The sequence below is a fragment of the Podarcis filfolensis genome (genome assembly GCF_964270895.1).
Source record: "Podarcis filfolensis genome assembly, chromosome: 11".
NCBI classification, from domain to species: domain Eukaryota; kingdom Metazoa; phylum Chordata; class Lepidosauria; order Squamata; family Lacertidae; genus Podarcis; species Podarcis filfolensis.
Window position 1 is genome coordinate 35,840,535 of NC_139613.1, and position 27,115 is coordinate 35,867,649.

At 39.1% G+C, this 27,115-nt stretch overlaps 1 protein-coding gene across 5 annotated transcripts in view; it reads left to right on the forward strand.

Annotated features, from left to right (window-relative positions):
• The window catches only part of SLF1 (SMC5-SMC6 complex localization factor 1), a 32,525-nt gene extending 5,528 nt beyond the window's left edge, over positions 1 to 26,997 (forward strand). For 4 of the 5 annotated variants that reach the window (XM_083576687.1, XM_083576690.1, XM_083576688.1 and 1 more), the window contains 15 exons: positions 456 to 699; positions 2,627 to 2,789; positions 3,983 to 4,114; positions 5,866 to 5,919; positions 8,040 to 8,192; positions 10,269 to 10,435; positions 12,963 to 13,100; positions 13,917 to 14,076; positions 15,747 to 15,894; positions 17,134 to 17,279; positions 18,269 to 18,432; positions 18,946 to 19,079; positions 21,010 to 21,102; positions 21,707 to 21,889; positions 25,727 to 26,997. In XM_083576687.1, the coding sequence (XP_083432813.1) occupies positions 456 to 699; positions 2,627 to 2,789; positions 3,983 to 4,114; positions 5,866 to 5,919; positions 8,040 to 8,192; positions 10,269 to 10,435; positions 12,963 to 13,100; positions 13,917 to 14,076; positions 15,747 to 15,894; positions 17,134 to 17,279; positions 18,269 to 18,432; positions 18,946 to 19,079; positions 21,010 to 21,102; positions 21,707 to 21,889; positions 25,727 to 26,220 (2,573 nt within the window). In that variant the 3' untranslated portion in view covers positions 26,221 to 26,997. The remainder of the gene's footprint in view (positions 1 to 455; positions 700 to 2,626; positions 2,790 to 3,982; positions 4,115 to 5,865; positions 5,920 to 8,039; positions 8,193 to 10,268; positions 10,436 to 12,962; positions 13,101 to 13,916; positions 14,077 to 15,746; positions 15,895 to 17,133; positions 17,280 to 18,268; positions 18,433 to 18,945; positions 19,080 to 21,009; positions 21,103 to 21,706; positions 21,890 to 25,726) is intronic. The other variant, XM_083576691.1, reaches the window with a different exon arrangement.
• The last annotated feature ends 118 nt before the right edge of the window (positions 26,998 to 27,115 follow it).

Below are 27,115 nucleotides of genomic sequence, written 5' to 3' on the forward strand. Positions count from 1 at the left end.
CCTTTGCAAAAAATCTGTTGATTTTTCAAAGCATTTCCCCACCCCCACCAAAAAGAATGCTTAGTGTTTTGAAAGCATGATTAAAGCTGCAATACTATACATTTACACTTGGAAGTAAATATATTACATTTTTGAGAATATATTATGCACAGAAACTAGTGTACAAGCATGAAATGTTAATTAGTACAAAGTTTCACAAAATGAATAGACACATTTTTTTAAAAAGCTAAAGAATTCTTACCCAAAAAATTAGGATCACTATTTTTAATGAAAATGTGCCAAAAAAAATTAACGTTATAGAAAAGGTCAACTACTGTAGTAAGAAATTACATTAAGATCCCCTTTTTCCTGCCCTAACAGAGGTTGTTACTAATTTTTATATTTGATCTTCATGTGATTGCCATTTGTCTGCAGAAAAAAATTCTTTTGTGGATGACAGTTCATTTGCTTTCCAGGAAAGTGGATACTAACCAAGGACTACATAATTAATAGTGCTGAAAGTGGCAGATGGCTTGATGAAACAACTTACGAATGGGGATATAAAATCGAAAAAGTCTCCCATTATTCACCTCAAATGCAATCTGCACCTAAAAGATGGCGCGAAGAGCTGATACGCTCTGGTGCTGCAGGGGCCTTTCACAGATGGAAAGTTGTCCTCCTTGTTATGAATGGTGATAAACTAGAGGATTCTTTGAGAAGGTAGGATAAGACTTCTTAAAACTGAAGAAATTAATATGTTAATTCACTTTGATTTAGATGAAAATAGTTTTGTGGGTGTTTTCCTCCCTCTCACTTACTCTGGTCCACAGCAATTCTGCTACAGGGTTGCTTCAACTATAATGTTTTATTTATATAGAGATAATATTGGTGTAGGAGAAACTGTTTGCTATGATTTGTGAAGTACATTTTGGATGTTTGGGGGTTTTCCCCCTGTGAGTTAGAAGGGATACCCAGCCGCACAGAAAATTAAATAACAATACCACAACCGATTGCGTAGAAGAATCTGCACAAGGGTTACTTCCATGTGGACAAAAGGTCCTTTTCTTCAGTCTACAACTTTGTCTTGCAAAGATCTTGAATATGTTTTTAGTAATTGGAACACATATAATAATGAATTCCAAAACCAAACAGTGTGATTCATTGGGAAGTATTGGACTTGGTCCACAGAGACCTGGGTTCAAATCTCTATTAGAAGCTCAGTTGGAGACCTAGGACAAATGATCTCAGGATTGTAAGGATAAAGTGAGGTAATTGCATGTATGCTGTCCTGTGCACCTTCAATATACTGTATATTCTTCAGAATTTATTTTTAATTTACTGTTTTCACTGCTAAACTCAGCAGTTATTTTACTACTTTTCTTTTGCTTCTCTGTCTTTCTGCCCATAGCTCTCCCCATCATGGTTGATTGTGGGGGCTTAACAGGAGGAGATGGTGCTTGTATTACAGTGTTACAAATCCACCTGTACTGTTGTACCTGAAGTGTCCTTTTCTTAATGAAATTAAAATTAGTTTCCTTTCCCAGTGAACTGTACAATTCAAATCACTCATTGTCATACAGACATAGGCCCTTGCAAGCCTCAAGTATTTGATAAAAGGCATATAAGAAATCTCCAGCAGAATTGGCAGCCCCTTTCCCACATGTATTTGTGTTATGCTGATTTTCCAACATAAACTCTTTGGGGGAGTCCATGTGGTGCTTTCACCCTCATTTAGCTACAGTGAAGGAGAGGAAGCAGCAGCCTCATTGTGCTGCCCAACAAACTATAGGTAGAAAAAGGAAGGAGTGGGATGCACTATTGCAGTTTGCGTCATATGGTTGCAGAATGGGGCCAGGTGTTCATACTGACTAGAGTGAAGATGGCCTAGGTTACACACAGGAGCCAATAATCTGGCGTTAGAGATTTGGGGCTTATCCACACAGGTGCCCTGCACAGGTCCATGCTTCAAAGTTCTGTGCCCAAGCAACAAAAAGCAGTTCAGGTTTTCCATGGATTGACATTGGCTCCAATTCAACTTTAAAGAGCAGGTTTTCGCAGGGGCAAAAAAAGGAGAACATTAAAACGTTGACCGTGCCTGTAAAGTGTGGATAAATCCTAACTGAATTAATTTTTGTGTGAAAGGATCTTCTTATGTCCACTGTGCTTCCTAGGCCGTATTTGCATTTCCGTGTGTGTGTGTGTGTGTGTGTGTTAGGTTTGGTGTTTCTATTAGGTTGCGCCCATCTGAAGAACAATGAACTTACTTGGAGAGAAGAAAAAATGGGAAATGAATATTGTCTATTATGGTCATTCCCGTTTCTGCCCCTGGTTTTCACATGGGACTTTTTCACACAGTTGGCTCTTCGCATGTAAATCCGGTAGTAATTTCTGTTGATCAGTTTAAAAACAACCACCGAATCAAGCATTTTGACTATATGAAATCTGTTCAGTTTTAAACTAATGCAGTGACAAAGCAAATATGCATGTTTCTGATTTTTTTAAACTGCATTTTTAGGTATGTGTTTCCTCACCCCCACCACAGAATTGAAGAGTAGATTTTTGTTTCCTTTTTTGTATGTTGTGTAGGTTTTAAAATAAGAGTTACATTTTGTATTTTCATCAAGTTTATATTGTTTCATTCCTACAGAGTTCTAGAAGCAGGAAAAGCCACAGTCTATGCAGCATTAGGTGCACCAAAGGACATTACTCATGTGTTAACTAATAACCCAGCATTAGATCAAGAAAGAGAGAAGCATCTCATTGGTGTGCCATACTGTCCAGTTGGCTATTTAGAAATTTATCTCTTAGAGGCAAGTACACTTAATATAATGAGAATCATAATTGAAATACATTCTTTTAAATGTAGCTGTTGATTTGTGGCAAATTTAAGAGTCCAATTTAAGCCAAATTATCATTGGATTAATATTTCAACTCTGATTTTTATTTCGAAGCATTTAAATTCTCATGAATACTTCAGAGTGAAAATTATCAGACTGCTATTGTATCCATCATCTACCTTAGATTGCATACAAGACAGTGAAGTATAGCAGCATTAAGGAAATGTTGGACCGTGATTTGCTTTTGTGTGTTTGAGGCTAGCAAATCCTGGCAAGGTTGGAGTTGGAGACTTTGTGACAATGTTTGCCAGGACTTCAGACCACATCTCTGGATCAGTACACTATGTATGTTGATCACCTAACTGAATGCCCACATCTAACAGGGTTGCAAGCATGTTTTTTTCAGCACTGGATTTGGAGTTGCCCTTGGTAGTTGAACATGATTGGTGCATTTTGTCTATGTCTGCAATCCCATTAACATAAAGTCTTGAGCAGAATGCACCTTTCTATCCAACTCAGGATCCAGATGGGAATGGAAATCATTCACTTCCTTGGGCCTCTTCTTGTGGTTGTTAACAGCATATTATTGAAAGCCTTGTGTGTGCCTTCCTGAAGATTGAATTCCTGAAGATATTGAATGCTTGAAAAAAGCTCTCTTTCTAATTATATTTTCACATATTCACAGCTGTTTCAGTAATAGAGCTGTACTCTCTAAGCCAGGGGTTGCTAACTAATGGCCCTTCAGATGTTGTCGGACTCCAGGTCTCATCATCCTCCACCAATAGGACCAATGGCCAGGAATGATGGTAGTTGCAGTTCAGCAACATTTGGAGGGCCACAGTTTAGCCACCACTAGGAAAAGTCCAAATTGCTTGAGTTGGATCCAGACCACCTGCAGGAGGAACCCCTGAAAATGAGCCCCTAAAAAGCTGCTTCAGAAAAATCAGGAGATTCCCTGGAACAGGATGACAGAAGGCACTGGGCACTTTCTTCCAGTGGGGAGGCTTCTTCTGGATCTCAATTCCTACAACAAATGGAAGAAGTCATTCCATTCACCAAAAGACCAGGCTGGATCCAACCCATAGTGTTTTAGCTGTAATTGTCTGTGTTGCTGTATGGCCTCTCTGTATTTGAACAGACAATAATATGCTGCATTTATCACCCAGAAGGAAATTAAAAGTGATACTGAAAAATACCAGGAGAACCATCTTAAACCCAAACAGTCAAGACAGGTGATGACTGGCAGGCATCTTGCTGAAATGAAAAATGAACTTATAAAGCATATATATTCTGAACAGGTAAAAACTAGTCTTATGTACATTTATTACTTTTATAGCTTAAGTCAACTGAAGAAAAAAGTCTCCACAGAAATAAATGTGGAAGAAAACTGCTTGCACTGTGTAATTTTGCCTTTGTTGTTAAACTAGTGTATAGAGGTTGGGATCCACTTCTTAAAGTCTCATTGAGCAGAGCAGGTCCAAAGATGAAATGGCTATTACAAATGCAAATAGTGAAAAACAGAGAATGCATGAGGTCTTGTGAAGGAATCATGAAAGGAATTCTTACAAAAGGAATGATGCCATGTGATAAATCAATGAAAAGGATTTAAAAGCTTTAGAATTATACAAAAATGATATAGGCCCAATCTGTCAATACTGCTTTAATGAAAAACTGTTATTAAGCTGGTGGAGAGAACACGCACTGGAAAAATTCTTCACCTTTCAAATGGGACTTCTTTCTATCAAAAAATCAATCATTGTGAGAATTAGAGCTATCTCTAGGTTTAACTACCTTAATATTTAAACGGTGTATTACACCCCCTTTAGTCTCTTAAAGAGATGAATATTATGCACAACTAGGTTAACTGATACCTACTTTGGTAGAGGTGCAAACAGAGTGAAAATGTGGTGGATTATTTTTAAAATCAATATTTTGGATTAATTATTGGTGGTTACCCCCTGTGTGATGGGACTTTCCTTGCCCCCTACTTCCATCTTCCTTCCAAAGCTGCTAATGAACAATAGGGAGCCCTTTGGAAAGGCATGGGATGTGGCGTAGGGGACTGCAGCTAGAGGAAGAAAATTGTGGAAGCACCCCCTACACAAGCAGATGTGTCATTACTTGTGATAGGCTCAGCTGGATCCTAGCTAATGAGTGGCATCCAGCAGTTACAAGAGCAGAAGTCTACTTAAACAACTACTCTTTCCTTTCTGCCTACATCCCAAATATCATTGACTCCATACTGCTCAACTGTCCCGAATTGAGTGGGACATGACGGAATTACAGAAGCCATCCTGGCTTCTCATTGGATCCCAGAATGTCCTGTTTTTTGGTCTGGTCAGCTGGATCCCATGAGAGCTCAGGACCCAGAAAATGAGCATCTCGATTTTGATCAGTAGGATGTTGGAGGGTATAGGGCTGCATTGGGGGGGGGGCCTGCAATAGGGGGAAATTGTTCAAATCGAATGGAGGAAACTTTTTCAGTATATGCATCCAATTGCATACGGTCTAATTACCTGAGTTTGGCTCTGTGCTGTGGGACACATATACACAGTTTGTGTATGATGTCTGCCAACATCTGGCAAATTTTACTTGGTTACTTTTTTGTGTTTTACCTGTAACTCTCTACCCATAGCTTGGTAATGATCTTGGAAAGGACATTGTCTGAATAGTGAATCTCCTAAGAACTGCAAAATGCTGCTGATACCGAACCTCAGTTGATATACTGTGTGACTAAAACAAGGACCCTCCCAACTTATTCCGTGTATCCAATGGCATTTCTTTACCCCATATGCTTACTCAGCAGCAATTCCCTATAAAGCCTGCCACTACCTCTTACGATGTTCACAAAATGCCTCAGTAACTATCTCCTTTCAACCTATGACTGTAAACCTCAGTCGTCACCCCGGAACTTGGTGAAACTAGCTTCCAAGTAAACAGCTTTAGGATCAAACAATTTCCTTTGTATTGTTACCATGCACTATGACTGACAAATTTCGAGTAAGCATACATTCTTATTTTAAATCAATAATTTGCTTTTAATTTACAGGCTATGCTAAGAAAATATACTCAAATAGACCAAATGACTGAGTGCAGAAATGTGGTAAGATATGGATACTGGGCTGGGAGGGGAGAGAGAGAAAGATGATGCTGGAATAGTTTTAGTTTCTTGCTAGCGATCGGGTTTCAACAAATGCTGCCTTTACCTTTAAATATTATGCTAAGTAAGGAAAGAGGAAAGGTTACGAATGGTGGTGACTTCATAGTGTGTCTATCACAGCTCAACATACACATATATAGCACATTCATGCATGCATGTTTTCTTTATTCTACTTCAAATGCTGCTTTCAAGGGCAATAGAAAAAAACACCTAAAAAGCACTGGCATGAATGCAGAACAAGCAGTCTTTCTATTGCAGCTTATTGATACTCCCACATATGTATGAGTATTCAAACCTGAAGGAGGTTATGGCTATGGACTCTCCGCCCCTTTTCCCCATGTCTTGCTTACAAATATTGACTGGGTGCACTCCAGGTTCCCATCTGGGGAATCTGTTCTTTTTAGAATTGCAAGCCCTTGTGTTCAAATGACAAGCTTTGCTGCCAATGTAGAATGCGAATCCATCCTTAATTAAACGTATCTGTGTGTGCTGGATAGTGTCTGCAATCCAGAGAATTAGCTGAGCTCACACGAAAAGATCCTACGCCCACAGAAATTGCCACATACAAATGTTTTACATAGCAGCCCTTTGGATCATTTCAGAGTCCTCAGCATGGGGCAATTAGGTAGGCTTAAATATCTGCACAGCATATCTATTTTTTATAGCTTTTGAAATTCACAAAGGGATATCCCAGTGCTTAATGTATAATTTATGGTAATTCAGCACTTGCTGCTCCTCTTGCTTACGATGGGAGTTATGCAATTTATAAATCTGGAACGCAGCTAGTTGTGATTCGGGATAGCTCTGTGAGCTAGAGTAATGATGTGAGGTATATGCCAGGTTTATAATTTTGTTTTATGAAAGCCCCCAGTGAGTCATGCACTGATCCTCCCAACAACTTATTCCTTGGAGATTGCAATCCTGAAACCCACCTGTACATCACCCATTAAGAAAATTAAGTTTAATAATAGATGTTCTGCAATACAACATAATTAAATGAATAACAAAAAAGTACTTTCATTTTTATTTCTTACTATCCTGTGTTAAACTGCAAATATGGTGGATGCGAGGATGGAAAGTATTTAGAGGAATACCTGGGATAGACCTGGGGTATGACATTGGTAAAGGACTGTTGCTATTCCCAGTGGGTTAATCCAGTAGGCCAGGGGTGGAAAACCTCCAGCTCACAGGCCTAATAGGCCTGGCAGGGGTCCCAATTTGGCCCATCAGGCCATTTTCCTCAAACCATGCCCATCATACGTGATGTCAGGTGTGGGGCAGGTAGAGATGCAGGAACCTTAAAAGTGCCCTCCTTGATTATGCTTTGGAGGAACTTAGTAGTGCAGTTGACCCCTGCCCAAAACAGAGCATGTCGAACTCTAGTGGGCTTATCAGTGCCTGTCAATGGTAATAAGCAATAACTTCAAGCCCACTGGATTGGCTGTGCAGCTGATTCCTGTTAAAAGCAAGCTTGGAGTTACCATCTCTCAGCTTGTCCCACCACAAGGGAAAAAATTGTCACCAGACATGTTGGGTGATTGACAGGGGGCACGGCCCCATCAACTGTCAAAGTGGCTTAGTGGGGTTGGGGGATGCAAGCGGGCAGTCTGTTCCTTGCATTTTATTTTTTGTTACAAAATTGGCTGTTCTTTTCCATATATATATTATTTTAAGTAAACACTTTGTGTTAGGGTTTCAACTTGGATTTATCAATTTTTAAAGAATTGATTAACCAAAGAAGAGTCCCAATTAATCAAGCAACAGACTGTTTAAAAACAGTCATTTTTAATACAACTACTTATAAAAACTATGGATAACTGTTTTCTCTTTCTCTGCCACACTGGAGGAAATGTGACTTCTAAAACTATACCTAGTTTGACAGTTTTGTGCATTCTCTAAAAATAAAGGCTTTCTTTGTGCTTTAGAATTGCCTCAGTTCATATGCAAATACAGTTTAATCGATTAACCAACAAACTTAGAAGTTTCTTTAAATGACCCTAACTTATGTTTATGTGTATCTGATCAGTGCTTAATCTTGTAATTCTTAGTTTTTCATTCCCTAGGTAAAAAATACTCGCTGTTCTGGAGGAACCAACAATATACTTGAACTAGTAGATGACCACTTATTTCCTATTGCAATCTCAGAATTTTTATCTGGAAAAGATCTGATTCCTCCTGCTAAACTTGTTCACTCTCTTCTAGAGCACATACTTCAGGTGAGAATGGCAGATTATGAGAACTGGTACATTGCAGTGGCTAAGAAGGAGTGGCCGGGTCACTGGTTTCTCTTGCCTTACCTTAGCCAACTGTTTGTGCCTTCAGCACCTCATCTTCAAAATTAGCTTAATACTGTACTGACCTCCCTTACAAGGCTGTTGTAAGGATTTTGCTCATACGACTATGTAGGTACTAAATACTATTGTCAGATATGAAGTATGATGTCAGTGTAAAAGAGGTTAATAAGTTGTTTTTCCTTTTTCAGTTGCTTTTATTTTTAACCTTATTTTCCCATTTGTTTTCCCCCTAGTTTGATGCTATGGTTTTTAGTATTTACCACACTAAAATCCCAGTTAATGTGTTTAGCACACAATGCACACTGATTTTGCTACATGAATCTTTCCTGTAGTATCGAAATGCTAGCCAGTTTGGCAGACTGTGTTGGGGAGGCACTTTCCATTGCAGTGAATAAGGAACTTGCAGGAGCAGGAGGCAATTGCATCCATTTCCTTGTGAATTCTGACATCCATGCCATGGCACTGAAGGGCAAATGGGGCTGCCATGACCTTTCAAACCACTCTCAGACCTAGAAACTGAAAGTTTTGGAGTTGGCTGTGATTACTTAGTGGCCAAGAACACTGAGTTCTGACTTCAAAACCAAATTCCAGCAGCTAGATCTGGCTTGCCATTCTTCCCTGTTTACAATGTGTATACCCTGTTTCCATGTTAGAAAAAGCTGTGTACAGTGGTACTTTAGGTTATTAACTTAATTCATTCCGGAGGTCCGTTCTTAACCTGAAGTGCGCTTTTGCTAATGGGGCCTCCCGCTGCTGCTGCACCGCCGATGTGTGATTTCTGTTCTCATCCTGGGGCAAAGTTAGTACAAACCCAAAGTGTTTGTAACCCGAGGTGTTTGTAACCCAAGGTACCACTGAACTCTGTCACTTCTCTACATATCTATGTAAAGGTAAAGGACCCCTGGACAGTTAAGTCCAGTCAAAGGCGACTATGGGGTTGTAGTGCTCATCTCGCTTTCAGGCCAAGGGAGATGGCGTTTGTCCACAGACAGCTTTCTGGGTCATGTGACCAGCATGACTAAACCGCTTCTGGCGCAACGGAACACCGTGATGGAAACCAGAGCACACGGAAATGCCATTTACCTTCCCGCCGCAGCGGTACCTATTTATCTACTTGCGCTGGTGTGCTTTCAAACTGCTAGGTTGGCAGGAGCTGGGACAGAGCAACGGGAGCTCACCCTGTTGCGGGGATTCGAACTGCAAGCCTTCTGATTGGCAAGCCCAAGAGGCTCAGTGGTTTAGACCACAGCACCTCCCGTATCCCATATATATCCATGTAGGTAGAACTAATGAGCATTTGTCAGGTAGCCCTCAAGCCACCCACCTCTGGGTGCCAGGCTCAAGTGAAACAGCAGCCCTTCTTCCTATTTATGCATGCAAGTCTGGAGCATTTCTGATTGCCCTGTGTGAAATGTATGTAGCTTACTGGTAAAGTACATGCTTTACATGCAGAGCATCCCTGGTTCAATCCCTGGCATCTCCAGGTAGAACTGGCAGACACACCTAGAGCTGCTGCCAGTCAGTGGCAACAGTACTGACTTAGATGGACTCAATGGTATAAGGCAGCTTTTGTATTTAAGGACCTTCACTACGGTGTATCCCTAGGTTTCTAGGCTGCCAGTCTTTGACGTAGAAAAGAGCTAGCACTTCATTCCCACCAACACATTGAAACTGATGGGCTTTTAATTCATACTGTGTAACTGTAAATTATTCTTAATGATTTGGGATTAAAGGTAAAAGATTACCTGAGAAATCTACATACACCACTTTGAGTTCCATGATAGAAAAAAGTGGGTTATAATGCTGCTTAAATGGCAGATCCAATAAAGAAAGATGGCTTAGTGATAAATATATATTGTGTGGAAACATTGTTGAAGGGTGGTATGTATTTTAAAACACCATTTATTTGTCTCAAACTAGTTAATTTCAGTGGCAGGAACAACAGGTGTAAGATTGGAACAAAGTGATAGACTGAGATGTGTTCCTGTTTGATTACAGGGAAATTCAGACCCTGCACTTCCTGTTCAGTTCTTTCATATCATGTATGCTCTTCTTCAACACGATCCTCCTTGGAAATCACCTTCTATGTTAACGTACTACCTGGAAGTTCTTCAATGTCCCGTTTGCATGAGGGGAACATGGCCTCTGTTAGAGATGCTTGTGAGGTAAGACCACTCTGGAATAATTCCATTGGCCTGATTTGCACAAACTACAGTATGGTTAACAAACCATAGTTAAAGCTAATGCATCTAGTAAATGATCACTTAAACCTTGATTTCCATTAAAGGAGACACAAGAGCTGCTGTTCACTTGCGGCTCTATAGCTTGTGCATGCTAAATATTCCATAACCATAGTTATGGAGGGAATCCAAGTTTGCTCATAATACTAAACCTATGGTTAATGTTAACTAAGATTTATAAACTACGTGCTTTTTAATGAGGCACTGAAATTACAGTAGACTATGAAAAAAGTAACTCCTTCTCATGGAATACGTACAATGTTATTTCTTAACCATATATACCCACCCCAATATTAGGGAAAAGTGAAGGATGTTGGCTTGGGTTGTTGTTTTTTGCAATCAGGTTAGAGTGTTGGACTATGACCTGGGACACCAAGGTTCAAATCCCCACTCTGTCATGAAGCTCACTGGGTAACCTTGGGCAAGTTATCATCTCTTAGTCTAACCTACCTCACTGGGTTGTTGTGAGGATGAAATGAGGAGGAGGAAAACCGTATACACTACCTTCATCTCCTTGGAAGATAAAGGTGATATATAGATGTAATAAATAAGTAATCTTACTTTAAAGGGGGTAGGTAAGTTTGGGTGCAATCCAGATAATAAAACTGTCTGGATATTGGCAATTTTACTTGCTATTAATTTCAGTGGGGTTTAAGCATGCCTTCCACAATGTTCCACAGATTTAAGTCGGAGCACTGTGTCAGAATTGTTCAGCAGATTATCAGTGTGTATGTCAAGTCAATGAGGTTTTAGCCTGCATTTTTCAACCTTGAAAAATTGGGTTGAAAAATGCATCACATGATTTTTATTTTTTTATTTTTTTGTATGTGTTCACAAACCACTCTGTCAGGTGTAGTACTTCTCAAGCCCACGGGACTACAGTATAGCATAAGTATAATCAGTTGCTCAGAAAGCTCCTGAAATATTCAAGTAAAAAATATTTTATATTTGTAAGATTTTAATTTGACTTTTGACTAAAGTGGCTTATGCTTTCTGAGCCTTTTAGTTCAGAAAAAAATATGAACTAAAGCAAGATTGAGGTTTTTAAAATTACGCAAGGTGCAGAGAAAGTGAACAGAGATAAGTTTTCTTCCTTTCATAGTACTAGAACTCAGCGTCATGCAATGAGGTTGATTGGCAGTGGATTCAGGAGAGATAAAGGAAAGTACTTCACACAAGGCATAATTAATTTTGGTTTATGGAACGCAGTGCCACACAGTGTGTTGACTGCTAGATTAGATGGCTTTAAAAGTGACGTAGTCAGATTAAAGATGAGTAAGTATATAAACTGTTATAAATCGCGAATTGCTGTATCATCCCCCATGCCCTGCTTGTGAGAATCACAGAGGCATCTGCCTAGCTACAGTAATGGTGGAAAACTTGATGGAAATGTAATTCTGGATGTGGAACATCAAGATGAAGATAAAGCAATTGATGGATGGGATCTAGGCATCTCCATCTCCAAAGGAAGGTCTTTCCCCCATTCATAGAGGGGAGTTTGATCCAGTGGAGACTCCTTCTCTGCTAACTGATTAGTCCCATGTGCAGAAGCTAGAATAAGTGGTTTTTGGCAACATCTCTGTACACTTCTGGAGGATCTCCCAACCCTCCCAAGAATGTTTTCAGGTGCTGCAGGGTGAATGAAGAATTGCAGGAAGTTGCTCCTGCCCATGGGAGTTTCCAGATACTGTAGTGGATTTATTCCTGAGGCAAGACTGGATCCAAGTCAGTAAATGCAGTGAAGAACTTTCAAGTTTACTGTTTTTCTTTAGGTTCAGGAATTTCTTGAGCTCATTGCAAAGTCCTCAGAACTTGAATGTTTGCATTTAAAACAGCTAACAATTAAAGTGATATATTACAAGCAAAGCATATACATATATGTACATATACGGTCTGTATATATGAAGACTGTTGTAAAAAGCTGGAAGCCAGACAATTAGCTCTTTGGAGAGAATAGGGGAGCACAGAGTGCTGAATCCTGCCCTTGGTTTTCTCAATCAATAGGATTTCATCATTCCTGTCTGCAAGCTCCATATGCATAGCCCAAGCAGTGGAATCAGGCTCAAAGCACACTTTCTGTTTACAATTCCTTATTTGACTGGGGATTTGTGTATTTATTTGGTTGGTTTTTTTAAAAATTAATATCCCGCCCTCTATCTGAAGAGTGCAGGTTGGGTTACAATGACAAATGCATAGAAAATAAAATAGCAACACTTTTAAAGTAAAAACAATCTGTCAGTCCCTGTAGCCAGTCTGTAAACATCTTTCTAGATACTTTATGGAAACACAGGTCTTCTGCTGGCACCCAGAGCTGAGAAAAGGTTAGCACTGTGTGGAGCTCACAGGCACCTTAGTGGAGCTGGTGAACTTTGGGCTGTGGGGACAGAAAGGAAGATCAGAAAATATCCTGATTTATCTGACCCTTAACTATTGCTTGTGCTTTCCCCACCAGGTCTTGCCTTTACTGCAGTAATATTTGTCATTCAGTCCCTGTTACAGAAACCCCAGATGAGGCAAGAATGTTTCACAAAACACTGTTAATGTTTCTTATGAATGTGTTCCAAGATGAAGTAATAGCATTAACAAGAAGGTGTGTTTCAATGAATGTTTTTATCTTTTTAATTTCTAACCCATTTTTGTATCTTACCAACAAGTTGTGCCCAAAGTACATTGTACTACCCACTTGATTACTTTTCCTGTACTTTTATGTCAGTTTTTAAGAAAGCTATTCTGATTCTAGGTAAATGGCCAAATATGTTTCTAAACTTTTTTCAAAAATTACTTTTAAACATTAGTTCTTTAATTTACATACACACACACACGTGCTTAAGTGTGTAAGTATTTAACATTGCAGTTCTGTGATTTTTCTTAGTCTAGGCTTAGATTAAAAGCCTTTTTTCATAATGTGCACATAATACTTAGATTTTACTGGAGACAATTCTGGAAATTACACTGTAACAGCAAAAAGCCTGAGGCTTGTTACCTCTTCCTTTATGTGGTGGTATGATTCTTTGTTCTTAAAGTGCAAAAATTCAATTTTTTAAAATTAACATTACAATGGGCTGTATCCAAGATTAGCCATACTCAGAGTAAACCTATTGAAATTATGGGCACAACTAACTTCAGGCTATGAATTTCAGTGGGTCTTCTCTGAGCAAAACCTAGGTAGATACAACTCTATCCACTGTCCCCCCCCCCCCGAGTTGGGGGGGGGGGTTCAATATACTTCATCATGCCTGAATATCACTCTGGATTGTAGCTAGAGACATCATTTCTATCAATGTTTGAATTCCGTTGTAATTTAAAACGTGCTAAATCGCAGATTTTAACAGAAGATATACTGTGTGTTATGTAATCATTGTAACGAAACAGAAAAACAGATTTAGGAATTATTTTTCTTTTACAGTTTGTGTGAAGAAGATTCACAGCAAGCACAAGTGATGCCACAAACTGTTCTTCTGGAAACATTCTGGTTAGGAAGTGAATCGGTGCTTTTCACAAAACGTATAAATATTCTAGTAGACTGGGTCATAAATTCCTATAGAGAGAAGTACAAGACAGATGATGTGAGTGATTTATCAACTATGAAGAGTAAAGAAAGCCCAATAATGTCTTTGGTGTTTTGCTGCTTTCTCCCAGGACTCTTAATAATGTTCCATGACTGTATATGTTCCCTACTCCCTAGAACAAGACTTTTGCGTTGTTGTTCCCCAGATGGCCTTAATCATTGTTAAAGGTTATTGTTTATTGATTTCAGTGGGTCTTCTCTGAGCATGACTTAGCTGAATATCTCCTTTATGTTGGCACTGCCACTTAACTGATTAGTAATGTCATCTTAAGTATGTTTTGAAACCATGGGTTGACGTTTGTTTAAAATCCTAATGAAAATGGATCCTTGGAATTGTGAATTTCTTCTGATGAATGCAAATAAATTCTCTCACAACTGATGTATCTGAGAAGCTGATACCTGAAAATCTTGGTTAACAGCTTATGTCATAAGAGATTTCTGTAATCTCCAATATGTCCTCAAAGTAACAGACTCTTTACCCTTTGTGTTGGTAAAGATAGATCTAAAAGGGTTCCCCCTGGTTTCAAGTAAAATATGCAAAATGGAGAGCTTGGTTCCTGGAAAACAGTTGCCTAAGACAAGGTTCAAAATGTCGCGGAGCCATGATTAAGTGAGGCATACGCTATGCTATTTATTTCAACATAGCCAGACTTTGTAATCTTTAATTAGAAATAGCTTGATGGGAGCTTATTTAACTCTGAGCTCCTGTAGCATCAGAGCCAATGCCCTTTTGACAATTTCTGTACAGGGGAATCCCTGCTGTTGCATGAGTCAGCTCCTTCCAGTCTGTTCTGCCCCCGCCCCCTTTCAGCACCAAAAATGGCATGCGTGTTAGTAGTCGTGCGAGGAGTTGCCTGTACTCATGAGTCAAACCACTGAAGAGAACCATCTAGTTTTAAATGCAAGAATTAATTACTTGAATCAGTTTCTTTTTTTTTTTTAATCAAAAGGTGGGTTTTGTGGATTGCAAAGTTAAATTATGACAACTGCTGGAAGCATGGTGATTGTCATTTGTTTTAATACTTATATGGAAGACCTGGTTAATTGGAAAGGTATTCTAGAAGCTACCATATAATCAACTATACTAGAGCCTCACAAAAAACGCAGAATGTAAATTCTCCCTATGTATCAGCCTGTAGTTTTATTTTGGATTAGCATGGCGAAACAATATATTAATTGGAATAAACATAAGCAGGGTTAATTAATTTGGCCTTCATTTTAGCTCCTCTAGGGGAGTAGTCTGTCCTCCTCGAAATATTTTAGCAGGAGGCATTTGAATTCAAGAGTAAGTTGCTTGGTCCAATCCTGGCGTTGAAGTTAGCAGCACATGGTAGCAGGGCCTCAGCATGTTGAATAGAGCAATTATCTGTTCCATCCAAGCTTCAATCCAAGCACCTGCAATTTGTGCTTGAATGTTAGTGGATAAAGATTGGTGATCAATAAGATTAAATATTTCAGCTCCCAATCACATGAACAAACAAGTCATAATCTTCTGGCAAGATTGTGGTATAATTAAGGAAACTGTAGTAAGACCTGGTAAATTTCTTGGAGTTACGATGCTCATAGGGTAGACCACTTGTGTGAGCAGTTTAAAATGGATGAAACAGACTTCTATGTTAAGAAAAAATATAGTAATAGAGAGATTTTAAAGGTGATCTTCTCTTCTAGATCATCAAGCATGAAGTAGCTGACCTGTTGAACAGAATTCTGGGAGTTGTGGTCGAATACTGGATTCTTTCAGGGTTCCTAATAGACAAAAATATGTTACATCCTGTAGCTGCTGATCTTGCATCTTATATTGCCATTTCATGTAATGGTAAGATTGTAATATATTTTGTCATACACATGCGTAGTGAAGAAATTCTTCAGTTCTCTGTATCTAAACCAGAATACTGTAGTTGGAATATTTGGCTGCTTATTTCATCACTTATTCCAACTCGGTGTGTGAAGCCTTCCTCATCTGTGACACCTGAATTTATCCTTGTCTCGTCTTCATTATCTCTCTCTCTCTTGGTGTTCTTCCCATGTCAGAATACTTTAGCTGGCATTTTTAACTACCAGCTTACTTCCCTTGCCTCTTCTTCTTCTTTTTTTTTAATAGACCACTGGTTCTGGTTCTGCACTGTAATCTTACAGCACTACTTATGCATAGAAAGTGTAATTATTATTAATGTTTGCTAGATAATAAATAATAATGTTGATGGTAATAATAATGATTAGGGTGTTTCCATAAATAAATCAAGCACCTCATGTTTGTAAATCATAAGCAATTGGTGGAAGAGGACGCGAGAGTGCCCAGAGCTATACAGGCAATCTTCCATATATTCCATTGTCATTTTGCAATGGGGACACAAAATTGTGCATTCACTATCTGCATTGCCAAGAGTAGTAGTGTAGGGAGTTACTGTAAACAACTAATTGTATATTTCACCTAAACAGATTATATAATTCATATTAGAGCCTGATTGCTAAAATGTAAAGTTTGGGTATCCACAAGCATGCTGGCAGTATAAAATCTCTGTCCTAGTACAGATTTTAAAGTTTCTTGTATTGTAACTTTCATGAACAAAAATCTCTCCATTAAAAAAAACCCCAAATCCATGCAAGCATGGATTTTACATACTATTTTAAAATGGAATTTACCTTATATTTTAAGTACTTCAGCTTTGCAAACCTGTTCCTCTTAGCTACTGCATAATGTGTTTTCTTCAATTTGATATCTGGAGTACTATGTCCAGTTCTCTGCTGCCACAGGTGGGAAGACTAGGTTCCCTGGGTTCAATTTACAAGAGCATAGATTTCAACTGAACATTGGGATAAGCTTGACACTAAGAATAGTCTGACAGAAGAACTAAAAGAAGTAGCTCTCCCTCTCTAGAAACTGGGCAGTTATCTGTTGGGAGTGCTGCATCTTTCTGTTTCTAGAATTTGGCAAGCAATTCTACAGCTGGTTTAGTAATTCTAACAATTTAGGAATAGCAATTAAAGGACAGAAATGCAGCAATAATATTCTCTGTACTCCCTAACACTTTCTTACTGTCTCCCTTTTCTTCAGATTTTTCACCACAGGAATTAAAAACGTTCATTTCTTCTATAACATCTCTGTGGCTTGAAATGTTTGTTGCAGAAGCAGTTTTTAAAAACTTGCCATTCCAAACCAATGCTGTTGTTTCTACTGAATTGCTGTCTCTCCAAAAAATGGTAAGTGTCATTTGTACTAAGTAATATCTTTCTTAATGCAAAAACATTCTGGCCTAGATCAATTCAATGATCTTGGTCCAATAAACCATTCATTTTTGCACCAGGAATTAACTATGTGCCTGCATGCTTCATCCTCCTCTCTGACCTTCTTTCCTCCATCCCTCCCCCTCATACACATTAACTCAATACTTACTGGTTTGTTAAACCAATTTTCTTGTGGCAACTGAACTGGGAAACTGATGTTTGAGCTATTCCAACCATGATGTCAGGTATCAAACCATGATAGCAGCTAGACAGCTGGTATTGTTCTGGGATTGGGGGAGGGATCTAAAGGACTCTTTAGAAACGACTTCGCAAGTTTTCCTTCCGGCTCCTCTGTTCCTCAATGTCAGGATACCCCTAACTGTCTTGCTTCAACCTCTCTTCCTGCCCCCCTAATTTTATACATATCTATATTTCATCTGTTCCTGTTGGGAATTTTTGCTTCTTTCCAGTCAACAGAAATTGGGTACTAGTGTTGCAGGACTTAATGGTAAACATTACAAACTAGACTTCCGCTGGTGCAACATTGGATCCAGCCCAGTGCATCTTACTCTCATTCCCCATGGCAAATTGCCTTCTGCTGTAGTGCAGCATATTTCCCCCGATTCCAACACATGGATGCTGCTTTCGAGCATGTACTTGAACCCTAAGCGCAGTAGCCCACAATACAGCAAACCACTCAAAAGCCAAAATATGTGTGAGAAGAGCAAGTCAAGTTCCCAGCAGCACCCTAACAACATAACCTGCATAGGGGTGTGAGAAACTATATGGGTCCTTAAGAGTTTCACACCATAAGCTTTACTTTAAAAGGCTTTTGTGAAGCCTAGGTATGATAATCTGGAAGATAAGCTTTAAATGCAATAAAGATCTGGAGGGAACTGTTAGCGTTGCTAATTACCAGATGTCATATTTAACATAGCTGGACTAAAGTTTGACTCTTGCAACAGGTTTGTTCCTATCTGCCTGCTTTACAAGTTGGGTTGTGTGAGCCAAGGATACACAAAGCAAAGAAAAGGAAAATAGGGCAATGGCCTTGCCCTAAGTCTCAAAGGGCATTACTGATGCTAAATGGTGATAAGCAGAACCAAGCCGAAGTGCTGCCTGATGTACCGTAAGTAATACCTATAACATCACCGGTTTTATTCTGCTTTGGGGGACAGCTTCTGACCTGACACATTTCTTGAACTTTATGTGACCTGTGTTGTTGTCTGCAAATTACTGTGACTGGCAGAAAGCTCGGTTTTAATCCTGTAACACATCTGGGAATGGTGAGGCCTTTTTTCCCCTTTTCCCTTTCCCTGCATATATGTAGACTTCACAGACTATACATACTTTCCCACTATTAATGTAAATTGCTTCCCAGGAGAAATAGAAGTATTCAAGAAATAATGTTTTTAGAGTGAGCTTAAGCCCTGTATATTGAATGATTGGTGGGTTTATTACAAGCACATACTGTATGGAATGTTTCAAAACTACAGTGACTTAAATTTCAAAATATGAAAGCATGTAGATGTATCTGTCTGCGAGAACACTTGTTACTTCTGAACAAGTGGGGTGTTGTTGGTTTTTTAAATGTAAATAATGTTCAGTCTTTTAACGTACTTTTACCACTTCTTGCTTTTAGTATACAAGGCACTGGTAACTCTGCTTGTGTTCAAAAGAAATTGGGAAACAAAGCTGAAGTTGAGATGATGCGCCGCAAAGATAATCATCATTTTTCAGGGAAGCAGGGGACTGTTAACAAGGTTAACGTTAAAGGTACTGTGATTTCCTAACTTATGCTTAGTACTTCACAAGTTTGCAATCCGTAGTTCCACATTTGGCCCCAGTGAAGATGGAGCGGTATCTCATTATTGCCATAAGTCAAACATGGATTTCTTGTGCTATTTGTTATGCAATGCCCTTTTTTAAAGTTGGGGATATGATTGTCTGCTATTTTTAATCAGTCAAACACACACTCACACCATTTTCTCTTGAGTTGTAAATTGAGAATGCATCCTAAAATGAGTCCATTCCAGTCATAGCCTTATTTCACTAATCCACCTCAACCTGTGCTTGGAAGAATCAGCATCGTCCTCTGATTTGAAAGTCTAATTCAGTCTTCATCTCTTTCCGTCCTAGACGTTTTGCAAACAAAGACCGAAGTGTATGCTGAATTACATAGCCCCATTAAGCATATGGACTGTTTTCTTCTAGGCATCGAGCCCAAGCTATGAAATGCATTTGGATTTTAGTTTTAACTACACTAGAACCCAAGCACTTGAGTTTTAAATAGCACAGTACAGTAGTTTGCGCAGGCTCTGTTCAATACACAAATGTAATAAAATGTACTTATATGCTTGTACCTGTCTTAAATCAATTTCTGGAACTATTTTTAATATGAATTTAACCTAGACATATATAATTATTGCCATTCAAAGCGCTCCGAAGTATAACGGTAATGGATATCAGAAGGGATATTTTAGAACTATATGCTAAGCTATTGGTAGAGCCAAAAACAGCAGAACCCTCATTTTGCTTGGATTTAAATTTTATGCCCACCCTATGCCAAAGTCTCTAACTATATCAGCAAATGCACTGATAAAAAAATTATCTGATTTCCCTCCTACTGGTGTGCTATTGGAGAGGTAAGACAAACTGATATATAATTACTCTTAAAAGAAGTGGCTAAAATATGATACATTGGGAAAGATAGACTTGATTATTGCCCACAACGGACAACCAGGCACTCTGCATAAGAATAATATCCTGTTGAATATAAATAAGGAAATTTACTGACCCAGTCCCATTGAGCAAATGTGGGGGTGGGGAGGGCAGAATGTTCTCATTTGGGTAAATTTCATCATTCACTTAGAAACGTGTTTTTTGTCAACTCTTGTTCCAGTATAATCAGTGGACAAAAACGTAAACAAATATCAGAATTTTACAGCCTGCCTTCGTTAATTGAGCCACTACCTGTAAACTGCAGTCAGTCTTCACTGTCTTCCTTCTCTCTTTTTTCCTAGGTCTAAGTGTGTGTGTGTGTGTGTGTGTGTGTGTGTGTGTGTGTGTGTGTGTTCCCTCTTCTTAAGACTGCTTCATTCTTCTTAATCTCTCTCCCTCTCCCTCCTCCACCCCCCCTCCTTTTTCTCTCTGGTACTGTAGGCAAGCCAGACAGCCTATTGAGAAACAGCAAACCATCTGTTAACGGATTTGAAGTTCTGAATTATACTTGAGTGTGTAGAGGCACTCGTGCTTAGCCAGAAACATTCATTTGAATTAAGCTACAAACGCTGTGTAAAAAGAACCATACACTTAATGTAGGTTCATGAATAAATTTAAGGGAGGGCAACTGTGCTCTAAACTTTTATTGCTTCAAAACCAAGCATTTTTGGTGTTCTGTGATCATTCGGTGCTTTTATAATGTGGTTGAAGCTTTACAGCTTGAACGGGTGGGTGGGGGAGAGGGAGAGATAATTCCTGTGTTAACCCTTTAGCAGTGCAGTTCCATTGCTGGATCTCTGATGGAACAGAAGCTCTGTGGGCTTTTTGAGTTTTCTTAAAAGGTATTTAAACAGGACAAAGGAAAATCTTATTCATTACTGAGTGCTCTGGCGTGTAGCCAGATCTCCTAGTTCCTGCGCTTTGATTATTTTCTTCAGTTGCCATTTTGCCTAGACTGGTATAATCTATTAATTCTGTTTGCTAGGAGAGACTGCCCTGCATACTGCTTGCAAAAGGAACAATGTGGAGAGATTGATTCATCTTCTCTCTCTTCCAGGAATAGATATTAACGTTAAAGGTAAGTAGTTTTATTTTCTTCCCTAAACAAACACATTAAGCCTCCCAAATAGCTGTGATACTTGTGTGTTGGCAGAGTTCTTTTCATTCCCTGTTTTCCTGCTTCGGGATTATGAATTAAAGCAAAGATTTTATGGATAGTTTTGTGGCTAAAGCTTATTGATTGCACTTAATTGTCTGCATGGTTTTTCTATTAAAGCACAGCCATGGTTTAAAATAATTCATTTCTGGCCTTTTTATAGATAGGAGGATAAAAGCTGTGAATGGCTTCATAGTCAAGATTTTTATGTGAAATTCTGGTCCGAACAGAGCCGGGCCAGTGTGTGGTTTTGTCTGCAGATGCCTTGTTCTTACTTTAGCAATAACAAATACGATGCTTTGCAGAAAAAAAGAAACAGCTTCATTGTAGAATGACACTGAAGCAGATCTTTGCCTCATTTCATTTTAAAAGTATAATACAGAATTAGCACATTGATTTCTCAAAATATTCGTCATAGCACTAGTTAGAGGGGGGGAAAGGGTAAACAGAATCTGAAAGACAATATTATGAACATCCTGCTACTAATTTTACTGTTTTCTCAAACTTCCCTTGATTTGTAATTCAGACTATGCTGGCTGGACGCCTTTGCATGAAGCTTGTAACCATGGAAACACTCTGTGTGTCCGTGAAATTTTGCAACATTGTCCAGAGGTAAACCTGTTCAGCCAAGTGGATGGGGTGACTCCCTTGCATGATGCCCTGAGAAATGGACATGTAGAAATTGCCAAGCTTCTACTTCAGCACGGGGGTGAGTGTGTTTGTGTTAAATAAGCTTAGAGAAATTTGAATCTGTAAAAACTGCAGAGTATTAAAATTTGAGAGTGTTCTTGATGTGATTTTTGAAAGCTAGAGGTTTTCATAAATATTGATGTGCATCATGCCATATTTATACTCATTCATCTTGTCAGTTAAATTATTTCAGTAAGCCCATAACTTTGGCTGCTTTCTCACATTTGCTGAATTGCAGATTTTTTGTAAAAGCTGTATGAACAAGCAGTGATGTGGACTGCATGCCTACCAGGCATTTTTCACAAAATCTGGATTTTAAATTAATTTTTACAATGTACTGCAGAAATGGTTAGCTTAACTGCTTTGTGCTGCTTAATTTCATGGTGTTTCTGCTTATATTTATGGTTATCCAAACATTTAGGCTGATAATTCTGCTTCTGAAAAGTCTAGGTTTTTAAAAATTGGAGGGGAAAGGGTTAGAAATAGCTTACTTTAGAATTTTGCATTTTTTAAAAAAAAAACCCACTTAAAGCAGTTCAAAAATTACAACATTTTGTGTATACCCTCCATGAGATGTCTTCCCCTCACAAAGTACTCATCTTCAAAGGAGAAAAAGTATATATATTTTAGAGCGTTTGTGTGTGCCATATATAAACATAGAGTTTATGTAGCTCATACCACTACTCTGCATGTCAGTTTAATTTCACATATTTCACGTTTTCAGATTTGTTATGGCTATACTAATTCTGCTGTGTGGAGTGCAAAATAATGTTCTGTACTTAGATAGCTTTTAGCTAAACTCAGCCAGAAACACAAACATTACACTGGTTAGTCTGTTTTATAAGACCTCTGTGCATTTGCAGTCTTCTCCTGCCCCCTAAAGGCTACTTTCTTTGTCTCTGGCTGACATTCTTTCGCAATCAATACATCCCTTGCTCTTCTCCCTCTGTGTGCTTGTGCTGAACCTTAATGCTGTCTCCCAGGTGTTTTATTTATCTACCGCACCATGCGACTGACACGCCAAGCCAATACCTGGCCTCACTTCAATCGGTCTAAGTGATGCAAGAGCCAATATTACCGAAAGCCCAAGTCTTCAATAGAACGTGGCATTACACTGACAGATGTGCATTTTTCCTGGGCGTCTGTGAAGAATGGGCAGCGGATGATCCCCTTGTCCTAGGGGAGAAGATCTGCTTGCACTTTCATTCATCAAGGTCCTCTTGCAACGGTGCAGACGGTGTGTGCAGAGTTATCTTGGCTGTCACATGCCAGGCCTTCGCCTGTCAAGCAGTTTGACAGAAGCATGGCAGGAACTATGCTGCACATTCAGTATACAATTGCTCATTGTTGGTAACTAAACTTTATAGAGTCCTTTGGCACGTCCCTCACCCATAAGCCATCCTTTTTAGTTTTGGGTTGTTTTTTTAATCTACACTATGATGCAATATCTACATTTCAAAATTAAAATATTGCTCTTGTGTGCATGGCCCTCTCTCTGTAGGCACACAACCTGTTAATTTCATTGATGTGTTATACTATCCTTTTCCTAAAGAGCTCAAGGGGGGCATTCATTTTTCTCCTCTTGGTTTTTGTATATGCTGGCAGCTGCCAAGAGTGGCTGGGGCAACCCAGTCAGATGGGCACGGTACAAATAATAACATTTTTTTTTATTATTATTATTATTATTATTATTATTATTATTATTCCTGGTCTTGCAGTTTACCTTTCACAAAAGTAGGCTGCTCTTCTCTCCCCCCCCCCCCAGATCCATATGTCACATTAACATACCATTTCCCCCTGTACTTTAAAGCATTTCAGTTAAGTACATTGCAGGTTCTTCATGACTAAAAACTCTGTGCAACCTGTAATCTATGGTAGTTGAATTGTTGGTTTTTTGTTTTTTTTAAAAAAAGGCTGCAGCTGATCTATCGCTCTAGTAGCAGCAGCAGAATGCTCAGACCACATTGCTACACATAAAAAGTCCTCCAATCTAAGAAACAGAGTGTCAGTACTGATGACCTGTTAGGTAGAAGCAAGATCATTAAATCCCTCTGACCTGTCTGCCAAGCAGGTGATGAGTGCTGCACTCATAGGCTTGGGTGTTAAGATACAGGCTTGGGCATTTAAACTGTGCACGGCAGTCTTCTCTGTATACAGACACCATCCCGGAAACCGTTATTATTATTAATTTATATACCGCTTAAAGGCAAAAATGTGGGTGAATCTAGGCATACTTTTTTCTGTGTGTCCTTGCTAGATGCAAACACATTATTTGATTCTGTGAATGTTTAGGGGGTTTATGGAATAAAAACTTAAGTCCTGGTTATTTGAGAAGCTGCATTCTTGCATTCTGTCCTATTCAGCCACTAAGGAAGAGTTACTTCTGGTGGATCCACACAGCCCAAGGTTCACCTGACAGCCAAGGCTGTTTGTCTAGAGGGCATTCAGTGCAATGACACATACTCTCTCCTGATAAACAGCATATGCTAATAGTTTGTTGCTTTTGGTGCATGTTAAAACTGCTTTATGCAAGCAAGCTATATCGCCTTTTCTTCTCATTTTGTAGGTCTTAGGGAAAGTAACAGGAAACTATATTTTTAGCATATCTAATCTGCTGTTTCTTATTGTGCCACTGTTTAAACTTAAAAACACGTTCCAAACTCCAGTTCTTACCTTCGCTTGGCAAGGGAGTGCTGAAACAGTGTGACAGAGTAGCAGGAAGGCCTTCCTTTGAGTTTGAGTTGGGTTCTCCATGTGAATACTCAAAGAAAGTTAGTTGGTGGCATTTTTCTTTCTCCAAAATAGTAGGTAAGAGATCCTGCTGACTTGTAAGGATGACCAGCTCACAAGACCTTTCTCCCACATTTTGGAGGCAGAGAAATGCCACCAACTACCATCCTTTGGCATTCACATAGAAGGCCTGGCTCATACTGAAAGCTATCTGCCATACATAAGGAATTCCCCCTAAATGTATGAACAAGGCTAGGATTCTTTATACATGTGGCTGAGACATGTGAAATGCTACGTAACTCAACTGCTGGCACAGCCTTCTGCCCATGCGCTCAACTTAATTGAATATTACTGTGATTTGTAAACCACTTTGAGCTTTTATTACAATCTATCAGTATATAAACGTTGTGAAATAAATTTGTCACCATGGATGGCAGCAGTCCCCATTTTATATTTGTGTACCCCAAAGTTTGCTTCCTCATTTCTTTATCATCTTCATCTATCAGTATCATCTATTTTGTGTGTCTTGCAAAACACATTTTGTAAACCTGTATTTTAATAGGTATTACCAATTTCTTTAAATATACTGAAGCATGATACGTATACAAAGAACTTGAATCATCTGGTTATGTTAACAAAAAGAAATCTGTAGTACACTGATGAGATCAGGAAGTGGCTTTTGCTTTAGAACAGTGGTTGCCAATTGGTGGTCCCCGGACCCCCAAGGGTTTGTGGCACCATTCGCATAACAAAAATTACCTTAGAGATATACAACTTTTCAAAACCAGAGGGTCCATGGCTTGGGGTTGTGAAAAACAGGGGTCTGCAGTACTTAGCGAATTTGGATCCAGTGTTCGAGAACATCCAGCCTATGACTGACTTACCACATGACTGCGAGGGTGAGGAGCAAAGGTCTTAGCAGGGCATTTCACCCCATAATCTTTAAGGCACATAGTATACGCCTGAAAGAGGCTTAACAATTCTAATTCGTTTGGGAATTAAAATGTGATTTGTTAATCAAAAAGCTTTAGATGCTGCAGACAAAACTGCAGATACTGAAAAACAGCCAGTTGTTTAGCTGCGCTAAATAAGCTATTTCCTATTTAATGTTTTGTTTCTTCTGCAGGACCAGTATTGCTACAGCAGAAAGATTCTGAGGGGAACCTGCCACTGGATATCATAAAGTGTGAAACAACTAAGCAGCAACTTTTGCATCTTGTTAATCCAGAAGAGAAAGTTGAGGAATTCCATGCACAAGTGGAAAGCAATTTTCATAAAACACAGACAGAATTTTGGACGGTTTTATATTGCAAGATGTTGTTAAACTTTTGTTCTGTATATAAGCTATTTAAGCCTTTTTCTGTAGCCTTTAAAAAGCTAGCCTGCTCCAAACCGTTGCTGATGACAGCTGATTGTTGCAAGTTTAATGCTAGCTCTAGCCATTGGTTCCTAGATCTTTATTTTAGAGAGCTTGAAACCTTTCGACATCTCCCAGTGTATCTTCAGAAGATGATTGAGGAGCTTAAAAAGGGCACAGGTGAACAGCAGCAAGCTTTTGCAGCAACACTACAGCAAATTTCAGTGGAAATCCAAATGTCTAACTGTTATTTGGCCAAGTAGCTTCCAAACTAGGACTGCTTGCCAAAAGCTGATAGTCTTAACACTGGGGTAGCTAATGTGTCCTTGGACTCCAGCTCCCATCAGCTCCATCCAGCATGACCAATGATAAGAGATGATGGGAGTTGTTGTCTTGGCAGCATCTGGTACCTCATTGATCCTGGTCTAACATGTTTATCATCTTCAACATATAAGCATAATACCCTTGCCTGGTTGACCTACTGATCCGCACAAGGGAACTAAGACTGTATTTGCCTGATTTAGCCGTAACACAAAACTGGCTTCCTACTACAATGCGAACAAGCTGTACAGAATATCAGGTTTGCACACTTTCCTTTCCCAGGACAGAAAACCAGAATCGTCTGTTCCCAGTTTTGCACTAACCACATTTTCCCTTATACTGTTTGAACACGGGAAACTTACTTGATCCTATCTTGTTCCCACTAATTAATTAAGCAAACTGTTTTCTCAGATGCTGGCTTGTCCTCCCCAGCTAGTTTGTAAACAAACTACTCTCCAGGCTCAGTCGTCACAGGAAACTGAAAGTGGATGCTTCTTACTTGGGCACTACAGCACATTCCCACCAGCTGTGAAACAGCCCATAGTCTCTTAAAATGGGGGGGGGGGTGAGCTCCAGCAACGATTGTGGCACCAACTCAGGGGATCCTTTTACTCCATCCTATCAAGCGACACTTCATTTTGTTGGCTACCTCATTTTGCTGTCTGCACTCACTAATCCTGTATAATATTTTTGTTAATAAAATTGTTTTTGTAATGTGATCAATATTTGAATAGAGTACTGTATACTTGGTTCATTTACTTTTAGGAGGCAATATACTACCACAATCATACACTGCATTCACAATTTATTTGAGAATGAATAAAGATGCTCTTGATC